This window comes from Hippocampus bargibanti, linkage group LG03 (genome assembly GCF_051943395.1).
Source record: "Hippocampus bargibanti isolate YZ-2025 linkage group LG03, ASM5194339v1, whole genome shotgun sequence".
NCBI classification, from domain to species: domain Eukaryota; kingdom Metazoa; phylum Chordata; class Actinopteri; order Syngnathiformes; family Syngnathidae; genus Hippocampus; species Hippocampus bargibanti.
The window spans coordinates 13,796,257-13,815,357 of NC_142736.1; the positions used below are offsets into that span (position 1 = coordinate 13,796,257).

The 19,101-nt window shown below is 40.2% G+C and overlaps 1 protein-coding gene across 1 annotated transcript in view; it reads left to right on the forward strand.

Annotated features, from left to right (window-relative positions):
• adamts7 (ADAM metallopeptidase with thrombospondin type 1 motif 7) overlaps positions 1-19,101 on the forward strand; it is an 82,599-nt gene that overhangs the window by 61,910 nt on the left and 1,588 nt on the right. The window contains exons 14-23 of the mRNA XM_088992077.1: positions 503-623; positions 3,263-3,507; positions 3,919-4,060; positions 4,791-4,917; positions 5,834-6,047; positions 6,551-8,146; positions 8,487-8,639; positions 10,551-10,724; positions 11,112-11,258; positions 15,583-15,745. Of these exons, the coding sequence (XP_088848203.1) occupies positions 503-623; positions 3,263-3,507; positions 3,919-4,060; positions 4,791-4,917; positions 5,834-6,047; positions 6,551-8,146; positions 8,487-8,639; positions 10,551-10,724; positions 11,112-11,258; positions 15,583-15,745 (3,082 nt within the window). The remainder of the gene's footprint in view (positions 1-502; positions 624-3,262; positions 3,508-3,918; positions 4,061-4,790; positions 4,918-5,833; positions 6,048-6,550; positions 8,147-8,486; positions 8,640-10,550; positions 10,725-11,111; positions 11,259-15,582; positions 15,746-19,101) is intronic.

Genomic DNA, 19,101 nt, shown 5'->3' on the forward strand with positions numbered 1-19,101 from the left:
AATTTGCTTTAAAGCATCCTTGCAGCGTGTCACCTGATAACATGATAAGCAATCTATTGTTGTAACCGCTGTAATATATTCAAAAATGTCCTCTGTGTGTACTCTGTGGAAAGACTAACCTGTTCCTCTTGAGAATACCAATGAAAATGCTTGCAGTTATGCAAGATAATGAACCTAACAAAATATATACCAATTCATTGCCAATATTGGTGTCAAGAAATACTCATTCTATACAGGTCCTATCAAAAATATCGCCATGTTCACCTTAAAATACATTTCAGATTCAACTACCAATCGAACTACAATCTTCTCTTATCAGTCTTAAAAAGAGTGCAGAGTCTTCTGTTGTGGTTACCCTTCTAAACATACTGTATATCCAAAGATTGCATTTTTACGTCCATTCGGAGTTGCATCTAGCCAAAAAGATACTTTGAGTTCTTTTTATTCATCTCATTCAATTCTATGCCATTGTTTTTGTTGTGTTATTGCCTGCCTGCCGCAGGATGTCGGCTGCGACTACGTGATTGAGTCAAATGCAGTAGAGGATCGATGCGGAGTGTGTCTTGGTAACGGCTCTACCTGTGCAACTGTGAGAAAAACATTTGAAGAGAGTGAAGGACTGGGTATGTTTCTTATACTTTTCCCAATTTAACTGGGACTCTAAAGTCACCTTGTTATCAGAGAAACCATTCTAGCACAGAATTGACAACATTGTAGATTGCTTATGACTTGGCAATGAATGATTCTTGCCACAAATGTGATACTGTTGGAAACCTTAGTTATGAGAATCATAAAGAATCAGAAAGCCTTTAATTGTCCCACAATGAGGGACGATTTCTTACACAGCTGTCATCGAATCAGTCCTGTGTTCTTCCATCACCGTTTGGTTTGGGGCCACCACAAAAATGGACAAAATCCGACTTCAACAGACAGTTAGTATGGCGGAAAAAAAATCATTGGCATCGCCCTACCCACTCTCGAGGACTTGCACACTACAAGAATCCAAACAATTGCGCGGAAAATCCTGCTGGACCCACCGCACCCTGTCCACCACGTTTTCCAGCTACCCTCAGGCAGGCGTTACCGATCCATGCGCACCGAATCCAGCAGACATTTAAACAGCTTCTTCCCCCAAGCCATGAACTCTCGAAACTAACCCAAATAGAACTGTATAGTGCCTATTTTTTATTTTTATTTTTTTCTTAGGATGATACTAGTGCAGCGTGTTCTAGCGGAGACAAATTCCTTGTGTGGTCTACATACTTGGCAATAAAGATGATTCTGATGATTCTTATTCTGATTCTGATTTGCAGTCCACAACAGCAATTTGAAAGGGCATGAGGGTGGGGGGGGGGTGAAGTGATAAAAAGACAAGATATTCTAATTCTCATAAAAATGTCAGAAGGCTGAGGTGTATGTATACTGTAAATGTGCAAAAATGTTTCATAAAAAAACTGTACATAGTGCAAGTATCAAAGAAAAATCATATTGATATATGTAGCTGTATTACATCAACATAAGGTGGCTGTGATATTTACAGTACAAGAGTCCAGGTTTTTGTATTGTTTTTTTTTTATATCAGCTTTTAAAATGATAGGCATACATGTGTAGAAACTGCACTCTTATAGTATGACTAAAATCCTCACTCTCTCGGACAAAAACCATTTGACTCCCCCACTCTTCTTCTTGTTTGATGTCCTTTGACTAATTGAGTGATTGAAATTTTATCAGTGTCAAGGAAGAAACAACATTTTTAATGTCCTGTGGACATTTTGATGTACTGTGGACGTATGGAATTGTCTTTCATAATGACATCACTTCATGCTGCCTTCAGCAACAGCCGTAACAACCAGGAAACATTGCATGATTTTTCTTCAAAAGACACAAGCTGCTCATCCCATAAATGTTTGTTACTTTTAAAAAATAAGAGAAATAAACCGTTTCAGAACTGTACATGTGTTTATGATAAGACGCCTTGTTAATTAACAGGCTTCACAGTGCGGAGGCCGTGAGTTCAAATCCAGTTCCGGCGTCACTGTGTGGAGTTTGCATGTTCTCCCCGGGCCTTCGTGTGTTTGCTCCGGGTAGTCCAGTTTTCGCCCACCTTCCCAGGGATGCATCTGCATGGGCCTTACCCTTGCACCATTGACACATTTTGACAGTGACTAACGCAACTTTGTAACGCCACTTCGTCAGCACCGGCACAAGTCTATGATCTGCGCCACATATTACATACTTAGGTTAAAATAGCTAAAGAAACAAATGTAGTTTAACAGCCATTGAAAACTGTTCGGTTTCCATCAGCGGTTTTAACTTTCATTGTCTGCCATCTAGCCATAATCTCCTTGCATGTGTTTCGGTGCATTCCGAAATTGTCCTAGAGGATATCTCGGGCTTTTCCAGAAAGTGCCGAAAGAGATAATTGAATATTCACTTACCCATGGTGCATTGCAATATTTACATTGAACATGACCGATGGTTGTGATATGGAGTGTGAGAACAGGAGTAAAACTCTGAAAGACATTAAAAAGAGGCAGCAAACAGGCATATTCTCATTTTTAAGATACACCAAGTCTCAATTTAGTGGATAATGGTTGGAAATCTTCAAAGCAAATAAATAAAGTAAAAACTAGAAAGAAATATTGTGCTAAGTCTGTTCTCTTTGTCTTCTCTGTAATACCCTAGCATATCAAAATAGCACAGGATTCATTGTGTAGTAACTAAATAAAATTGAACATTTGTTTTTTCCATCCATCCGTCCATCTTCGGCCGTTTATCCAGGGTTGGGTCGTGGGGGCAGCAGCTTCAGTAGGGATGCCGTCCCTTTCCCCAGCAACTTCTTCCAGCTTGTCCTGGCAGATCCCAAGGCGTTCTCAGGCCAGCTGGGAGACCTAGTCTCTCCACCGTGTCCTGGGTGGTCCCCGGGGTCTTCTGCCAGTGGGGCATATGCCTGGAAGACCTTACGATCCTCATCAGATGCCCGAGCCACCTCGTCTGGCTCTTCTCAATGTGGAGGAGAAGTGTTGACTCTGCACCACCCGCAATCTTTGTGAGGATAACACGGTTCAGAAACTGGATGGATGGAAGCCTTCTTAACGACATAGAAATAACATACTTTGTCAAACAAATTTCAGGTTTGATTAGTGTTTATGAAACAATAATATAGACTTATTCTTACACCTTTTGGATTCTGCTTCACAATGTACACATTAATTGTGACTCCACAAGCATTGACACTTAAATGAGTTGTGTTGTCATCAAGGTTATGTGGACATTGGACTGATCCCGGAAGGATCATGGGACATCAGGATTGAGGAGATGGCTGAAGCTGGAAATTTCCTGGCGCTCAGAGGTGACAGCCCCAACAAGTATTTTCTGAATGGCGGCTGGACTATTCAATGGAATGGCGAGTACAAGGCAGCTGGTGCTGTATTTACGTATGAACGAACAGGACATCGAGAGAACCTAACCTCACCTGGGCCCACAATGGAACCGCTGTGGATTCAGGTGGGAATGATCAGAAAATTCAATGTTGTGTTTTTTCTGTTTATTTTTTAGTTGTAGCTGTCAACAGATGGTTGCATCAAAACTGTAATATTGTCTTATTTTTTTAGGTAAATTTAACCCTTTTCAAATTTGAACTGTTTTAAGAGCACAACTATTTTTTTGGATTATATTTCGCACTCAAATTAATTCTGACCACTGAGTAAACAATGGCAAGAGAAATGGCATGGCTCCAATCAGTACAACAGCAAAAGTAATAAAGTCTGGTGTTTTAGTTGTTTTGTACCTTAATCAGTTTTTTTAATGTATTCATTTTTTAATTGCATTTGGCCGGACATACACTGATGCTGCTCTCCCTTTACCGCTTCGGTGTTTATCTTACACATAGATGTGTTTGTTTGATTATTCTTGTAGCTCCTCTTTCAAGAGATCAATCCAGGAGTTCTCTATGAATACACAATCAGTCAAAATGTTTCTGAAGATTATAACGGTTCTTCTTCAGTTTTCTTCTGGAAGCGTGGATCATGGACTGAATGTAGCGCCACCTGTGGAACAGGTAGGGGGAAATGATTCGCTTGAGATTTTTTTTTTCAATTCAAAACATTTCCCGGGTGTTTATTTACATTTACAAAAGTGTGTCCACTTCAGTGCCAGGATTTTTGTCAGTTTCACTCGAATTCCAGGATCCACAGAAGATTGAGTTTTCGGAATACATAAACATTCAATCCAGCATAAGAATCCTTCGACTCTCTTCTTTCATCAGAAAAAAACAGTTCATTTCTAGCTTATTTGGTTCTGAAGTAACATGAGGTGTAATTAGGGGCCGCAGTACAAAAGGCGAATGCTTCCCCTCATGGAAGGGAAAAAACATCACCAGAGGTCTGACCAGCACTTTATCGGCACCGCCCGCTAGAAAAACAAAGACCCAAACAAATTCGGGAATGGCGCTCCATGTCATATTTTCAATTCCTGAATAAATTCGGGCACGGCAGTGAATGACTTAGTGAAGAGAGTGTGCAACCTTGTGCAACCTCAGGTGTTTCTATTATCAGAAAAAAATGAGTTAATTTTGTTAAGACCGGCATTATATGGGTCTGGAGTTATCTGAGCTCAAAATGGGGGTAGTTGTACATAAGGCAAATGCTGCCCCCTCGTGGAAGGGAAACACATTTCCAGATGTTTATGTGCGGGAATGGCAGTGAATGAGTTAACTACGATCAACAGCAAATTATATCACTGATATGTTGAAAGTAAATGGCAAGAATGCTTTTTCATGATCATTCCAGGTGTTCAGAGGCAGATTTTTCACTGCGTGGAAAGAACTAATGGGATAGTGGATGAGTCATTTTGTGATCCTTTCACCCGTCCTGATGACAACCAAACCACCTGCAACCAGGAGCCTTGTCCAGCCAAGTGAGTTTTAGACACCATTTGCACCAAGACCCATGTGTGCAAGTGTTCATAGTTCAACCCAAATTTTGAAGCTGTCCTCCCTTCAAAATTAGTTAGTACTTAAATTGGGTTTATGATCTTGAAAATGAACCACTCTTTCCAACACAGCACAACGTCATATTGACAGTAAGATTGATCATCAACTGTTAAACAATTGATAAAAGTCAACTGTTTGTTTTTCTAATCATTTGTAAAGAAAAAAAACTACAGTACTACTGTTCATTGCTTTTTAAAATATGATTCATGTTCCATTAGCGATGTACGAACCCAATGGACAACAAACATTATTTTTCATGTGGTTTAAAACTGCCCGACAAAAAAAGAAAGAGTAACTTTTGAACAGAAACAGCATCGCAGAACAATTACGTTGCCCTGATTCTTGGAATACACACACATGCACACATACACTTTTAATGTTCCTGTCACCCTTTAAATCATACAGACTATGCTAAATTGTGAGACCTGGTCATTTACACACTTAGGACCTGCATATGTTATTAAATAACATCAAATAACAGTTATTTGATGAATTTAAAGTAATAAATAAATAAATAACCATACAGAGTTGTTGTCCTACCCATCCTAATCATGATTGTTCACAACTGTGCATTAGTAGTTTCTTAGAAAACACAATGTAGTAATGTGAAAGGTTAAAGTGTCTATGAAGCCCGATATTTCGGAAGCACCGCTGAATGCACAATTGGCCAACAACTCAAAAGAGCCATTTTGGTTCATGCGTGCCGTACAATCCAAGTCATCCGATATACAGCGTTTACTCTCAAAGGTCAAATGTATGAGTCATTTTGTTTGGGACCGTTGTGCAATTTCCGCCCCATTTCAGACCACAATTAAAAAAAATATGTGTCTCTGACCACAGATGGTGGGTAGGTGACTGGCAGAAATGCTCAGCAAGCTGCGGGAGCTCTGGCGTGGCGAAAAGGACAGTGATGTGCATCCAAGCCATCAACGCGGATGATCAGAAAGCCTTACAGCCCAGTCAATGTGAAGCCATCCCAAAACCTGAGTCAGTTTTGTCCTGTAACACAGATATCCCATGCCCGGCAGATTGGACAACTGGCAGTTGGACAAAGGTGAGCCTAGTCTAGACTAAGACTATTCACCTAATGACAGACATATCATCAACAGTTCCCTTTATGAAAATCCACACATTTCCATTTTGCGCAGACTGGAATCATAGGGTAGTATGTCTTCAGCCAGGTTTTTTTCAGCATCAATGGTAGCATTCACTTTTTCCAATTTATGTGAAAAAAGAGCCAGGTGTATTTGTACCCTTGGGAATTTCACAGGCATGTGTCGACATCAATGCCTACCAAACATGAACATGTGCACACACAGTACAATTTTTGTTTAAACAGTCTGTGTGTGTTATGATATTTTACTCTCCATAAATAGGACAACACATTAATCAAACCAAGTGGTTGAGTGGAGATTAGCTATGTAAATTTACAATGTGGTTTCCAGTTATGGAGGAGGAAAGTAATGCAACAAGCCGTCATTTGTTTTCACTTTGTCAACGTAGCGCTGACGGTCTGAGGTAGAATTCATGTATTCTGTCATTGTTTTGTTCCTGCAGTGTTCACTAACGTGCGGAAAGGGAGTACGTCGGCGTAACGTGACCTGTTCCAGAAACACCGGCGTGGACTGCGACCTGCAAAAGAAGCCAGTTTCTCTGAGTACCTGTTCAATCCAGGACTGTCCTCAAGTTGTGGACAATTTTGGTGATATTGACTGGTCCGGAAGTGGATGGACAAGCGAAGAAGTGTTAAATGTAATTAACTACATACCATTGGCCAAACTACCTCCGAAGTACAGTCCCACTAAAATCATATTAAAAAACGGTGATCCAAATGATGCAAATAACATATTTGAAGACTTCCATTATCACAATAAGATTGAAGGTGAAGACAATACTCCGAAAGTGGATGACTTCTACTATGACTACAACTTCATCAACTTTCACGAAGATTTATCAGAACAAAATGGTGAATTAGATTCCGGTAACACTCAGGAAAAATATTTGCAGACAGAAGAGCCAACTGGCAGTGTGAGGCTCACGGCTCTTTCTTTGAAACCTGTTGAACCAGAGAGCATTACTGAAGACACTCTGAAGGACATTGTAAACCATGTAAAAGGAGAACCTTCTGGAAATTTTGATGACTACCTTACTGAGGATTATCTTCTGCCTGTTCCAACCACTCGGTCACCTCCGGAAAATTCCTCGCACAAAGATGGGTATTATTGGTATGAAAACAATAATGCGAGCTCTCCTTTGAATGACACTACCGGAGAGCCTACAAAGAGTAAAAATGTGGGGCAAGGTGGAAATGAGGCTGAAAATAACCACAATTCCACATGGAAGGACAATCACACTGGGGAATTCACTCCATCACATGCTGGTGCAAAGCCCGGAATTCAAGCTGAGAACAATCACATTGTTACTCCGACAGTGAAACCTAGAGAAGAAGGTGGCTTAAAATTGCACCAAACTTCCACGATGTCGCAATTCGCTACGTCAAAGAATATGAGGGATTCAGTGCCCGGAACCATTGGAGCTTCAAGCACCAATGAATCAACGACATTTTCACCTGATCTTAGTCTGGAAAATGTGCCTCTTACTTATCTCACCACAGAATTGGTTGCCATTCAAGATAAATCTGAGAGAGGCATCAATATGCCCTCACTTTCTGCCCCTGAGAGTTTCACTCTTCTCCTTACTTCAGATCTCGTCATGTTAGGTCATCACCCTGATGAGACCATACCGTCTGCTGGAACACAGTCGCAGCCGCCAACGGACCTGGAAGGATACAGTCAACCTCCCCCAGATGATTTCCAGCCAACAACAACACAACAAAGTCTCACGAAAACTTCGACTGAATGGACTGCAGCAGATTCCTCTTACACATCATCATTTCCGTTTGATGACCATGACTACGATCAAATCCTAATTACCCCTATTGTAAAATCAAGTTTTACGAGTGACCCGGACTCTTTAATCAATCCCTCACTGTTGAACACCGCATCCACCGAAGCCATGACCACACAAAAGATGACCACGGATATCTCACCAAGCCAGCATTTTTATCTTTGGTCAGCCCCTCAGACAATATTAGAACAAACACCAGCCGCTACACAGGTTGAAGCCGTTTGGGTTGCTGGCAACTGGAGCTCTGTAAGTCTTGATGAATGCATTCCATTTTGTTCTTGCATGGAAGCAGAGCGACATCCTTGTCTGTGCTTCACTGTTGCTGGTTTTAGTTTTCTATTTCGTTTTGAGATTTACCTTATATAACCATTTAATATGATTAATAACCCGAATTTGCCTCGAAGTGTTGGAAATATCCATGTATTTTACATAATCATCCATATAACACAGTTACAAACACTCAAGAGATTTACAGTCTCAGCATGATCTCAGAAATAAAACTAGGTTTGTCATGTATGCCAAGGTCATTTGCTCATCATTGAACAATCTTTGGTGTGTTGGAAAATGTTGCTGTGTTTCTGGCCAGTGCTCCACCAGCTGTGGTCTAGGAGCCATCTGGCGGACTTTGACGTGCAGTACTGGCTCCGAGACTGATTGTGACGCAGTCGAAAGACCCACACCTGCCCAGCGTTGTTATCTGCGCCCCTGCTCTATGTGGAAAGTTGGGGAATGGACAAAGGTGAGATAAGCCTGGTTTGATTTTTTTTTTTCATCCAACTTGGGAGTTTTGAATTTGCATTGTTGACATTCCACACAGGGCGGCCCGCTAGTCGAGTGGTTAGCACGTCGGCTTCACAGTGCAGAGGTCGCCGGTTCGCGTCCCGCTGCGGTTTCCTCCCGTTTCCGCCCATATTCCAAAAACATGCATGGCAGGCAGATTGAACACTCCAAATTGTCCCCAGTTGTGAGTGTGAAAGTGACTGTCGTATTTCTTTGTGTGTCCTGCGATTGGCTGCCAACCAATTCAGGGTGTCCCCCGCCTAGTGCTCGAAGACGGCTGGGATAGGCTCCAGGCCCCAACAACCCTTATGAGGAATAAGCGGTATGGAAAATGGATGGATGGACATTCCACATAATATTAATTTGTGTTATGTTTACTTTCAACACATTTAACCAAGCTCACCTCTACTCTCCTTTCTCTATTCCTCTGTAGCTTTGCTGGTTAAACAATAGATTACATGTCGGCAGCAGTGAAGAAACATTTTTTGGGTGATCTTCAAATTACCGAGTCCCCTAACACATTGCAATTTTGGGACTGCGACTCAAATTTAATCACTTCATTAAGCTAATACATCACCTACAAGGCAAGTTATTATACTAAATCAATCGATACAATCAGAATTTCTTAACTTAAAATAATGCAGGAAGGTTGATTGAATTGCCCATTGTATCCCTCTTCCAAGCGTTTCATTTGATTGTACATGATCATCACCAATTTTCATGGCTGCGAAGTCACTATTATGTCAGACCATTCACGGTCAGGATTTCATAAAACACAATGCAAAACACAGTGCTTTTTAGGTCTGATTCTATTGGATCATGTGCCATCATTCACATTGTGTAAAGTGGTGGTCATTCCGGATGGTTGTTTGCGGTGAAAATGCAATACGTCTGCCTCTGAGCCAAAGATGTCAAGCGCCTGATGATGTCACTCCATGGAAGCTCTAATTGCACAAACTACAATCGAGCCTCCATTAAATTAGACTCTTGTGCTTGTTTATTTATTCCCATTTTTGGTTCAATTCACCTGAAACCTTTGTTTTCATGTCGGAAACAGAATTACAATATGAATTTAAATTTAAATGATCCTTTTTTCCCCCTCAACTTGATATTAATTATCAAATTAAATCTGTGTCCCTTTTCACTGTACCAGAAATGTGTATTGTCACTTTACAAAAGGCTTTCTGTTTGAACAACTGTTTGAACAAAACTAAAGTTTGAAAAACTTTAGATGTAACACTTGACATAAAACTAATTTTGTACATTGGTAGCGCTCACACTCATCGATATAAAAATAAAAGCTTTTTTTTAACTCAATACTGAATGTGAGAGCCAGTGAAAATAGATAGGCTTGAGGTGGACTGTGCCATAGTTCGTCTTGAAGGCTTGTGCGAACATGCTTGTTTTGTAAAATAATCGAACACTACTCTCATTCAATAGTGAATCACCGCTAAAAGTTCCCATTGTGCACTGAGTCATGGAGAATTTACGATTGCTTTCCGAAAGTCAAACATGCTCCATATATCTACAGTAAAGTCTCGTTATATCGATATTCAAGGGAGTCCGAAAAAATATCGATATAACCGGGACTATCGATATATCCGACCCTGTTTGCATGTAATTTTCTCCGTGCGTGCATAGAAATAGTGTCGATATAACCGGGACTATCGATATATCCGATATCGATATAACGAGACTTTACTGTATTTATATATTTATTGTATTTAATCAATGATTGGCACACGACCAACTGTATTTTAATTAGTATTTAGCACCAGGCAACCAAATAAAAATGAGCCTACTGAAGATCTGAAATATAAAAGGGATCATTTTAGACACCTGTAAACACATGTCTGCTTTCTTTTTGCAGTGCTCCAAAAATTGTGGAGGTGGGATAAAATCTCGAGAAGTGCAGTGTTTCGACATGCGGGATCAGAGACCACTCCGACCTTTCCACTGTCGAGCAATGTCCTCCAGGCCACAAAGCCAAATGACCTGCAACCTTCAGCCATGCCTTGACTGGAACACTTCTTCCTGGGGACAGGTGCCTAACATGACACTTAAATTGAGATCATTTTTCGTCACCTACTGTGGCTACCTTATGGGAAGGTTTATGAAATGAAATGCTTTTGACAACATGCCATCACATCACTTTTAAGTCTGCTTGACATTTAGTGATCCTATTTATTGCTTCAGAGGAAAATGAGCGAACATGTTTTTTTTTTTCCTTCCGACATTTTATTTTGAAAATGGCTCTGTCAAAGGTCACAGTTTGCTTTTCACAAATGTAATGAAACAGAAACTCTTTCAGGGTATTTCTGTTCTTTTCACGATACACAATATAAGCGATTGCCCTTGTTTTGCCTGCCACCTTGTACTATGTCCATCATATTTTGAAGCAGTAATTATATGTGTGTTGGGTTGAATTCAGTGTTCAGAGGTTTGTGGAGGTGGAGGACAACAACGACTTGTCACCTGCCCGGAGGAAGATCTATGTGACACTGGCCTTAAACCCAACGACATTCAGCCCTGCAATACTCAGCCTTGTGCTCAGTGGCTAATTGGATCCTGGGGACAGGTATTTACTCTTGAAACACACACACAATATATCAGAACGGCTTGTGACCAACTCTATATACAGTGCATGCAATAACGATAAGGTTTTTGACCAATACATACATGGCACATAGGGCCAAACGATTAAAAATATATATTTGGAGTTACCATGAATTAAAATGCCATTTCACTGAATTTAATATTGAAAGCAACTCAGCTTTGCTGATTCCAAAAACAACGTTGATATATCTTGCTAGCTCCCTTAATTCATTTCATCACAGACATTATCACTGAAGCAAATTCTTTCATCCCAGCCATTTTATTGAATTTTGACTTATTTCGCAAGGTCCACTGATTATTGTGTTATTTTCTGATACAAATATGCAGCCCATCAAACGAAACGCTCTTTTTCTTTCACCTGAAAGGAAAAAAAATGTTTCCATCATTTTTTCATTCTTTCATAGCATTCGAAAAAGTTAAACATATTTGCCACGTGGGTGCCATGAGGCACACAATGTTCATGCACCCTGAGCCTCTTTTGATGGCTACTTCCTTTTACACAATTCCATCTCCCTGGTCATCTTCGGAGGAAGAGAACCAAAAAGAATCGTTCAGGGTCTTGATTTCTCCGTTGTTACTGGTTCAAACACGCTTTCTACTAACCCCATGCTACACCACAACTCTTTCTATGAATCCCACCCCCTCTACTTCTATTTCTCTGCAGCATGACCTTGGCTGATCGCTTCCACCCACTGCCCTGCTCAACAGGTTTTAAATGGTATACAATGCAGACAACCCTGATCCTTCGTCAGAGGCTGGGTCAAATTAGTTACATACACACTATGATAAAAATAAAAAATAACCCACAAAAGGCGTATAAATACGGCATGGGTTGGTGGCAGTGATAGATACATCAAATCACACATAACCAAAATGTTACCTTAACAATGAATATGTAATGTATACTAAAAGACATGAAATTAAAGTAAGAAACTGTCCTGCACTTGTTATGTGTAACTTTTACCACTCAAAACAGGAACTAATTTCAATCAGATCCCTTTCATTGGGCATTTACACCAAATACTTTTCACCCCTTTGAAAGGTTGTGAAAAAATGAGATTCTGCACTCATGGTCTTGGAAATTAAATATATCCATACAGCCCCTGAAATGTGTTTGGTTCACTTGTTTGGGAAACAACAACACCCACACCGCACATGCATACTTTAAAGGACAACCGACGTCTCCGGACAAGTTGTGTCCATAATTTGTAAAATGGCTTCAAATGACTTCTACTGAGCGTATTTTAATAAGATTCCACCGCATATAGCTATATTTTACATTTTAAGACTCGCGCTTTATATTCAGGAAGTCTTGTTTTTGAGTTGGTGACGAGTCCGTACGTGACGTCACGAAAGGACCGCCCCCCTGACCGAAAAAAGCCACATTGTATCAGTCCTTCCATTATGTCAATGTGTTTTGCTGTACATGTTTGGTCTGAGAACCGTGTTGCACCCAAAAGTCGCCAGAAGAGGGCAAATACTGCCCAGTGTCACGATCTGGTTGGCGACCAATGGGTGGCGCTGTCGGCCCCTCCTGCACCTGCGCAGGTGCAGGTCGTCCCGATCAGTGGCAGACTGCCACGTTCTGTTTGGCGCCCAACGGATAGCGCTGTCGGCTCTGCCTGCAGCCGAACAGAATCAGAATCAGAATCAGAATCATCTTTATTGCCAAGTATGTAGAACACACAAGGAATTTGTTTCTGGTAGAACACAGGTGTTGGTCGTTCCAATCAGGGGCAGTTAAAAGGACTCCCGGCACAACCATTCGGTGTTGGGTCATTGTAATGTGTATGTGTTTGCTGAACCCTGTCAGGTTTGTTTCATCTTGGCAGATTTTTTACTCTTTTCTTTGATACTTTGTATTTTTCTGGTCAGACGATTTTGATGCTTTAGATTTTGTTCCTGCTGACTTTATTTTAATACAATTTGTCAAACACAACCTGCTGCTCCTTCCTGCCTGCTTTTTTGGGATCGACAACCGCCATCACCACCTTGCAAACCGTGACAGCCAGAGGTTTGAGCAGCACTTTATTGGCACCCAAATAAGAGAAAACAAAACCCCAACAAATTCGGGAATGATGCTCTATGTCATATTTTCAATTGCAGTGAAATTAGTAAATGGCAGTGAATGATGATGCACAAAAAAAATGCCACATTAATTTTTCTTTTTTTTAATTTTAATCAGTGGTCAATTACTTAACACTGTTATTTTTTAAAACATTATTTTTTTTTAATTTATGAGTATTTGATTATGGACAAAAAAAGTTGGAATCTCAAAATGCGGGATTTATAATAAACTCTGTTTTTATGTAATCACGTTGAACAGTGCACCTTAGAACAAAAAAAACAACATTTTTTTCCCAATTTTGTCACAGAGCGACATTTCACCCCATAATTATTGCAACTCCTGATCAAGATTCGTTCTTCAGCCTCTTATTTATTCTTTATTTTCTTCATGATATATAACTCAGATTTTTGAGTATATTTATTCAGTGAGGGTGGGATTCCACATAAAGAAATTATTATTGTACATCAAATCATGAGGTGGGTGAATAGAGTAATACTGATCTGGCTCCTCTCCTCTTCACTCCACCCACATCTTTTCAGTGGGGTTAAAGTCTGGGGATTGAGTTAGCCATGGGAGGAGCTTGGCTCTGTGTCTGCTGAACAACATCTACAATTTTATGCATGAGAGTATGCTTCTGCAATACAAATAGAATTTGTAGGGTGTCAGATATACAGTATTTGTCCACAGTCTTCTAATTTATAATACTGCTTCGCAGTAAGAAGGATTTAGGGTCTTTGTTTTGGCCTTTCTCATCCATTCTTCTATCTTGGTCATCCCTCAAAGTAGAATAACACTTAAGGTGGTCAAAAGGTTTCAAAGGCCACTGCTATTTCTGCGTGTGCACATTCTGTTTTGCGATTACACACATCATCTGAAATATAGTCACATTGTGCTCATCCTGACACCATATAATTCTCAGTGGTTGTTCTGGCTCTGCTGATTTGACAGTGAAAAGGCCTTGGTATGAGACCTGCCATCAGAAGTCATGTGGGGAGGTGACAGAAGGAGCAGTGATTTTGAGTGTGTGTGTGTGTGTGTGTGTGTGTGTGTGTGTGTGTGTGTGTGTGTGTGTGTGTGTGTGTGTGTGTGTGTGTGCGCGCGTATGTGTGTGTGCGTGTGCATGTGTGTGTGTGTGTGTGCGTGTGCGTGCGTGTGTGTGTGCGTGTGCATGTGTGTGTGTGTGTGTGTGTGTGCGTGTGCGTGCGTGTGTGTGTGCGTGTGCATGTGTGCGTGTGTGTGTGTGTGTGTGTGTGCGTGTGCGGGTGTTCGTCACAAAATCATACAAGCATGAATGATGAAGCTTTACTGATGCACTTAAAGGACAACCGACGTCACTTTTTTGTTTCTTAACTGACATCAGAAAAACGTTTTATAGCATCTAAAATACCCAAAACACGCAGTATGATATTTTTATTCAAATGCAAAACACCAATAAAAATGACTTAAAGTGATCAAAATCTGCAAAAAATTGAGCTGCGAATTGGGTATTTTCAGAAAGTCCCGCCCCCAGTTCGTGACGTCACGCCAAGACGTCTTGCATTGCTTGTGAATCCAAACAATGGCTTCAGATTCGGAGAATATGCTTTCTTGTTACACATCCAGTTATGTATACGATTCAAATAGTTCTGAAGAGGAAAACATACATGTTTTCAATCGATTAAAGAATTTATTCCGTGTCATTTTGAGGCAAACGGGCGGGGGGAATGTCACGCCCAAAAATGGCGACCAGCTCCCGTGAGGAATGAATCAGCCCGTTTCCACAGGCTGATAAATTCCTTCCATGGAGCTCTGACGCCCTCTTCTGGCGGCTTTTGTGTGCAACACGAGGTCCCAAGACCAAACAAGTACAGCAAAATACATTGACGTGATGGAAGGACCGCTACAATGCGTCTTTTTTACGGTAAAGGGCGGTCCTTTAGTGACATCACGCACGGACTCGTCACCAACTCAAAAACAAGACTTCCTGAATATTCAGAGCGAGTCTTAAAACGTAAAATATAGCTATATGCGGTGGAATCTTTTTAAAATACGCTCAGTAGAAGTCATTTGAAGCCATTTTACAAATTATGGACACAACTTGTCCGGAGACGTCGGTTGTCCTTTAAACCAAACCATAACTCCTAACTGTCTCAAATCATGCCAAACCTATTAATTATCTCTCTCTGCAACATTTGAAGTGAATTATGTTGAAGTGATGCGTGACACATTTTCCCTTTAGTGCTCAGCATCTTGTGGCAGCGGAGTGCAGCGGCGACTCATCAAGTGTGTGAACACAAAAGCTGACACAGAAGAGGACCTGGTTGAATCTCAGTGTGACAACGAGGTTCAACCAAGGAGCACACAAAAGTGTAACTTGGATGAGTGCCACAAGGATTATTCCGGTGAGAAAATCATTTGAATTATGTATAATACCCAAACAATTACAATTTTGTAAAATGTGTATCCATTCCTTTTGGTTCATGTATTTTATAGCTCACTGGAGTGCCATTTTTTTTCTCATTAGGGAGCTCAACTTTTGTGGGGGGGTTTACTCATTTTAGCGCTTCTCAAGTAGTGAGGCACAAGGGGTGTGATGACTGTCTAAAAATGTTGGCAGCGGAGAACATGAAGCCAAATAAATTAAGGCGGCACTTGAAGAAATAACACACCAATCACGCTGACAGTCCACATGGTTTTTTTTTCAGCCCTTTGTGAATCTGTCTTGAAGTCATTAATCCAGAGATCATTTTTGATGGAAAAGTCAGTTCAAATTCTGTTTTTAACCCATTCACTGCCAGACGATGTGCAAAAATGCATTCACTACAGTGCCAGGGTTTTTGTCATTTTTACTCAAATTCCAGGACCAACAGAATATTGAGTTTTGAGACTAAATAAAAAATTAATTCAGCGTAAGACACCTCTCTCTTCTTTAATTAGAAAAAAGAGTTTATTCCTAAATTATAAGGGTCTGGAGTAATATGCGGTCTGTATAAGCTCTCAGTCGTCAAAAAAGTCATACGTTTCCCTTAACATCCGAGGAGCTTCATCAGCGAACTAAAATTTGCTGGTAGCTCTGGCCCTATATATATATATATATATATATATATATATATATATATATATATATATATATATATATATATATATCCCTAATGTCCAGAGGTGGCAGTGCCAAACCTCTGCTTTATTAGGTCCATGCTCTAAGGTTGCGGGGAGCAGAGGACTATTCCCTACACAGATTACTTCTATTGTCCTGACTGATTGTGGTCTACAATTGGACCTGATTGCATATGTAATATGAGTAATACGATGTGCAAGTGGGGATGGCTGTACAAAAGGCAAATGCTGCCCTCACGTGCAAGGGAAAAACATTGACAGAGATCTGACTAGCCCTTTATCAACACCCCCCACAAGAAAAACAACAACCTGAACGAATTTGGGAATGGTGCCCCACGTCATATTTTCAATTCCCGTATAAATCCGGAAATGGTAGTGAATGAGTTAATTAAGTTTTTGTTTAATAATGTGCTCTGAGTTAATGTTGGTGATCAGTTTGGATTGGTTGGATTGCATTGGCCTTCATTAGTCTCGTAGTGGAGAAATTTACATTTCACAGCAGCAAAGTTAGTTTGCTGTGCAGTTTGAATGCATTATTATTTAGTGATTTTATGTCATTGTATTTTTCAGTTTTATATGGCCTGACTTAGTCAAAAAATGTTCATCATTTAAGGATTTATTTTTACAGGTATTTTTAATTTCTAAAAAAAAACAATTATTTGTTGTAATTTGCTCCATATTTCCTTTTTTGTTCTCTTATACTTAAATATGGATATGGTGTTACGCAGAGGTGTACTTATAACAAGTTTATATATAAATGATACTCATGTCAGGGGGGGATCTGTTTTCCACTTTCTCGGGAGGCATGACAGAAAATAATTGAAAAGCACTGGTGGAACCAAAATCACCTGATTTCCAATGTCGATGACAAAGAAATGTAATCAGGAATGCCATAAGGATGACATGTACTTTTTTTTTCTACTGGAATCAATCTTTCATTTGCCACACATCCATGTTTACTAAGTCACCGCCCCCGATATTCTGTCGGCCTTGGAAGATGAGTCAAAATGCTCAAAATTGCCTGGTACTCTAGGGGTTGCCTTGAGAAAATTGCTTTTGTCATGTGTTTAATTGGCTTGGTAGTCTAGTTGTTCGCATTGCTGACTTCACAGTGGAGAGGTCATGAGTTCAAATCCCGCTTTGGTCTCTCTGTGTGGAGTTTGAATAATCTCCCCAGGCCCGCATGGGTTTTCTCCGTTTTCATTCCAAAAACATGCATGGTAGGCTGATTAAACACTTGAAATTGTCGCTTGAGTCTTTGTGTGCTCTGCGATTGGCTGGCAATCAATTCATGTCGTCACCCGCCTCGCGCCTGAAGACAGCTGGGATAGCAGACCCCGTGACTCTCATGAGAATTAAGCAATCCAGAAGATGACGGAATGACTGTATTGAATTGAATAGAAGTTGAAAAGGGATTTGAAAATAATATTATTCTACTTTTTAATTGTTTTACACACAATTGCAGCATCGTGGGAATTGTAGTTTGTACAACTGTAATTTTCAATCTTGTTGAATGACAATGGTGTGCTACAAAATATCTGAATCTTTGTCAGTGGATAAATCCCTCCATGGTGATGTGCCTTTGCCATTATTATCCCCGCAGGAGGTTTTATTTGTAGAGGAAGGAATAAATGAGTAGCAGCATGCACTCGAACTTGAAATTGTTATGAGCTCCTGGCTCACATGGATGGTACACATGCCACAAAGTAAAGTAACAAAGTGACACAAGATCGCCATCTTGTTGCAACTTTCTTTCAAAAAAAAAAATTTAAAAAGCATTTTGAAAACTTATAACAGATTGATTCACAAGAAAACGATCATTTAAGTACATGACCTTTTACATGGCTTTTCAATAATGGTCAACTCATTGTTAGAATCATTTGGCACATAAATGAAATGTATTATTATTATTGTATTATGAAGTACAAAATCAATGACCGAGCCAATCCGTACTGCAAAAATGGATGCAAAAATGTGTAGCATTGCTATCCTGTATCACTTTAAACTGTGAATAGACTACAAACTACGTTCCTAAAACACCAAATTGCCATACTACGGTAAAAGCCAATCACCAGAAGTCCACATATAACGCATAAGCGCACGTGTAGAAAACACTCCAGATAGTAAGCAAGGTTGTTGTCGCTCCTCTCTGAGATCCTAAGCGTCCTTAAGCTAAATAGATACTTAGGCATCTTCGGCTATTATTACAGCACAAAAAAAATTGCATTGATTGATTGCATTTACATTACAACGTCTCAACTCAAATCACTCAGTGAAGACGTTCCATATTCCCGTTTGCTGATTACTGTACTGGGGGGGGGGGGCTGTACAAAAGGTAAATGCTGCCCCCTTGTGGGAGGGAAAAACATTGCCAGAGGTCTGACCAAAGCTTCAAAACCACACCAAGGCAAGAAAAAAACAAAACCCGAACACTTTTCAATTCCCGAATAGATTTGGGAATGCAACGGACAAAAAGTTCAAAATATGAACGTCGGTCATTGCATGATCATGTTCCAAAAAAAGTATGTGAAATAATAAAGTGATGTGGCAATTGCTGCAATCCAATGAATTCTGGAAGTTTCAATGAGACAATGGATGTCTCATGATGGATATATACGTGTGCCCACTTGTTGTGAGACAG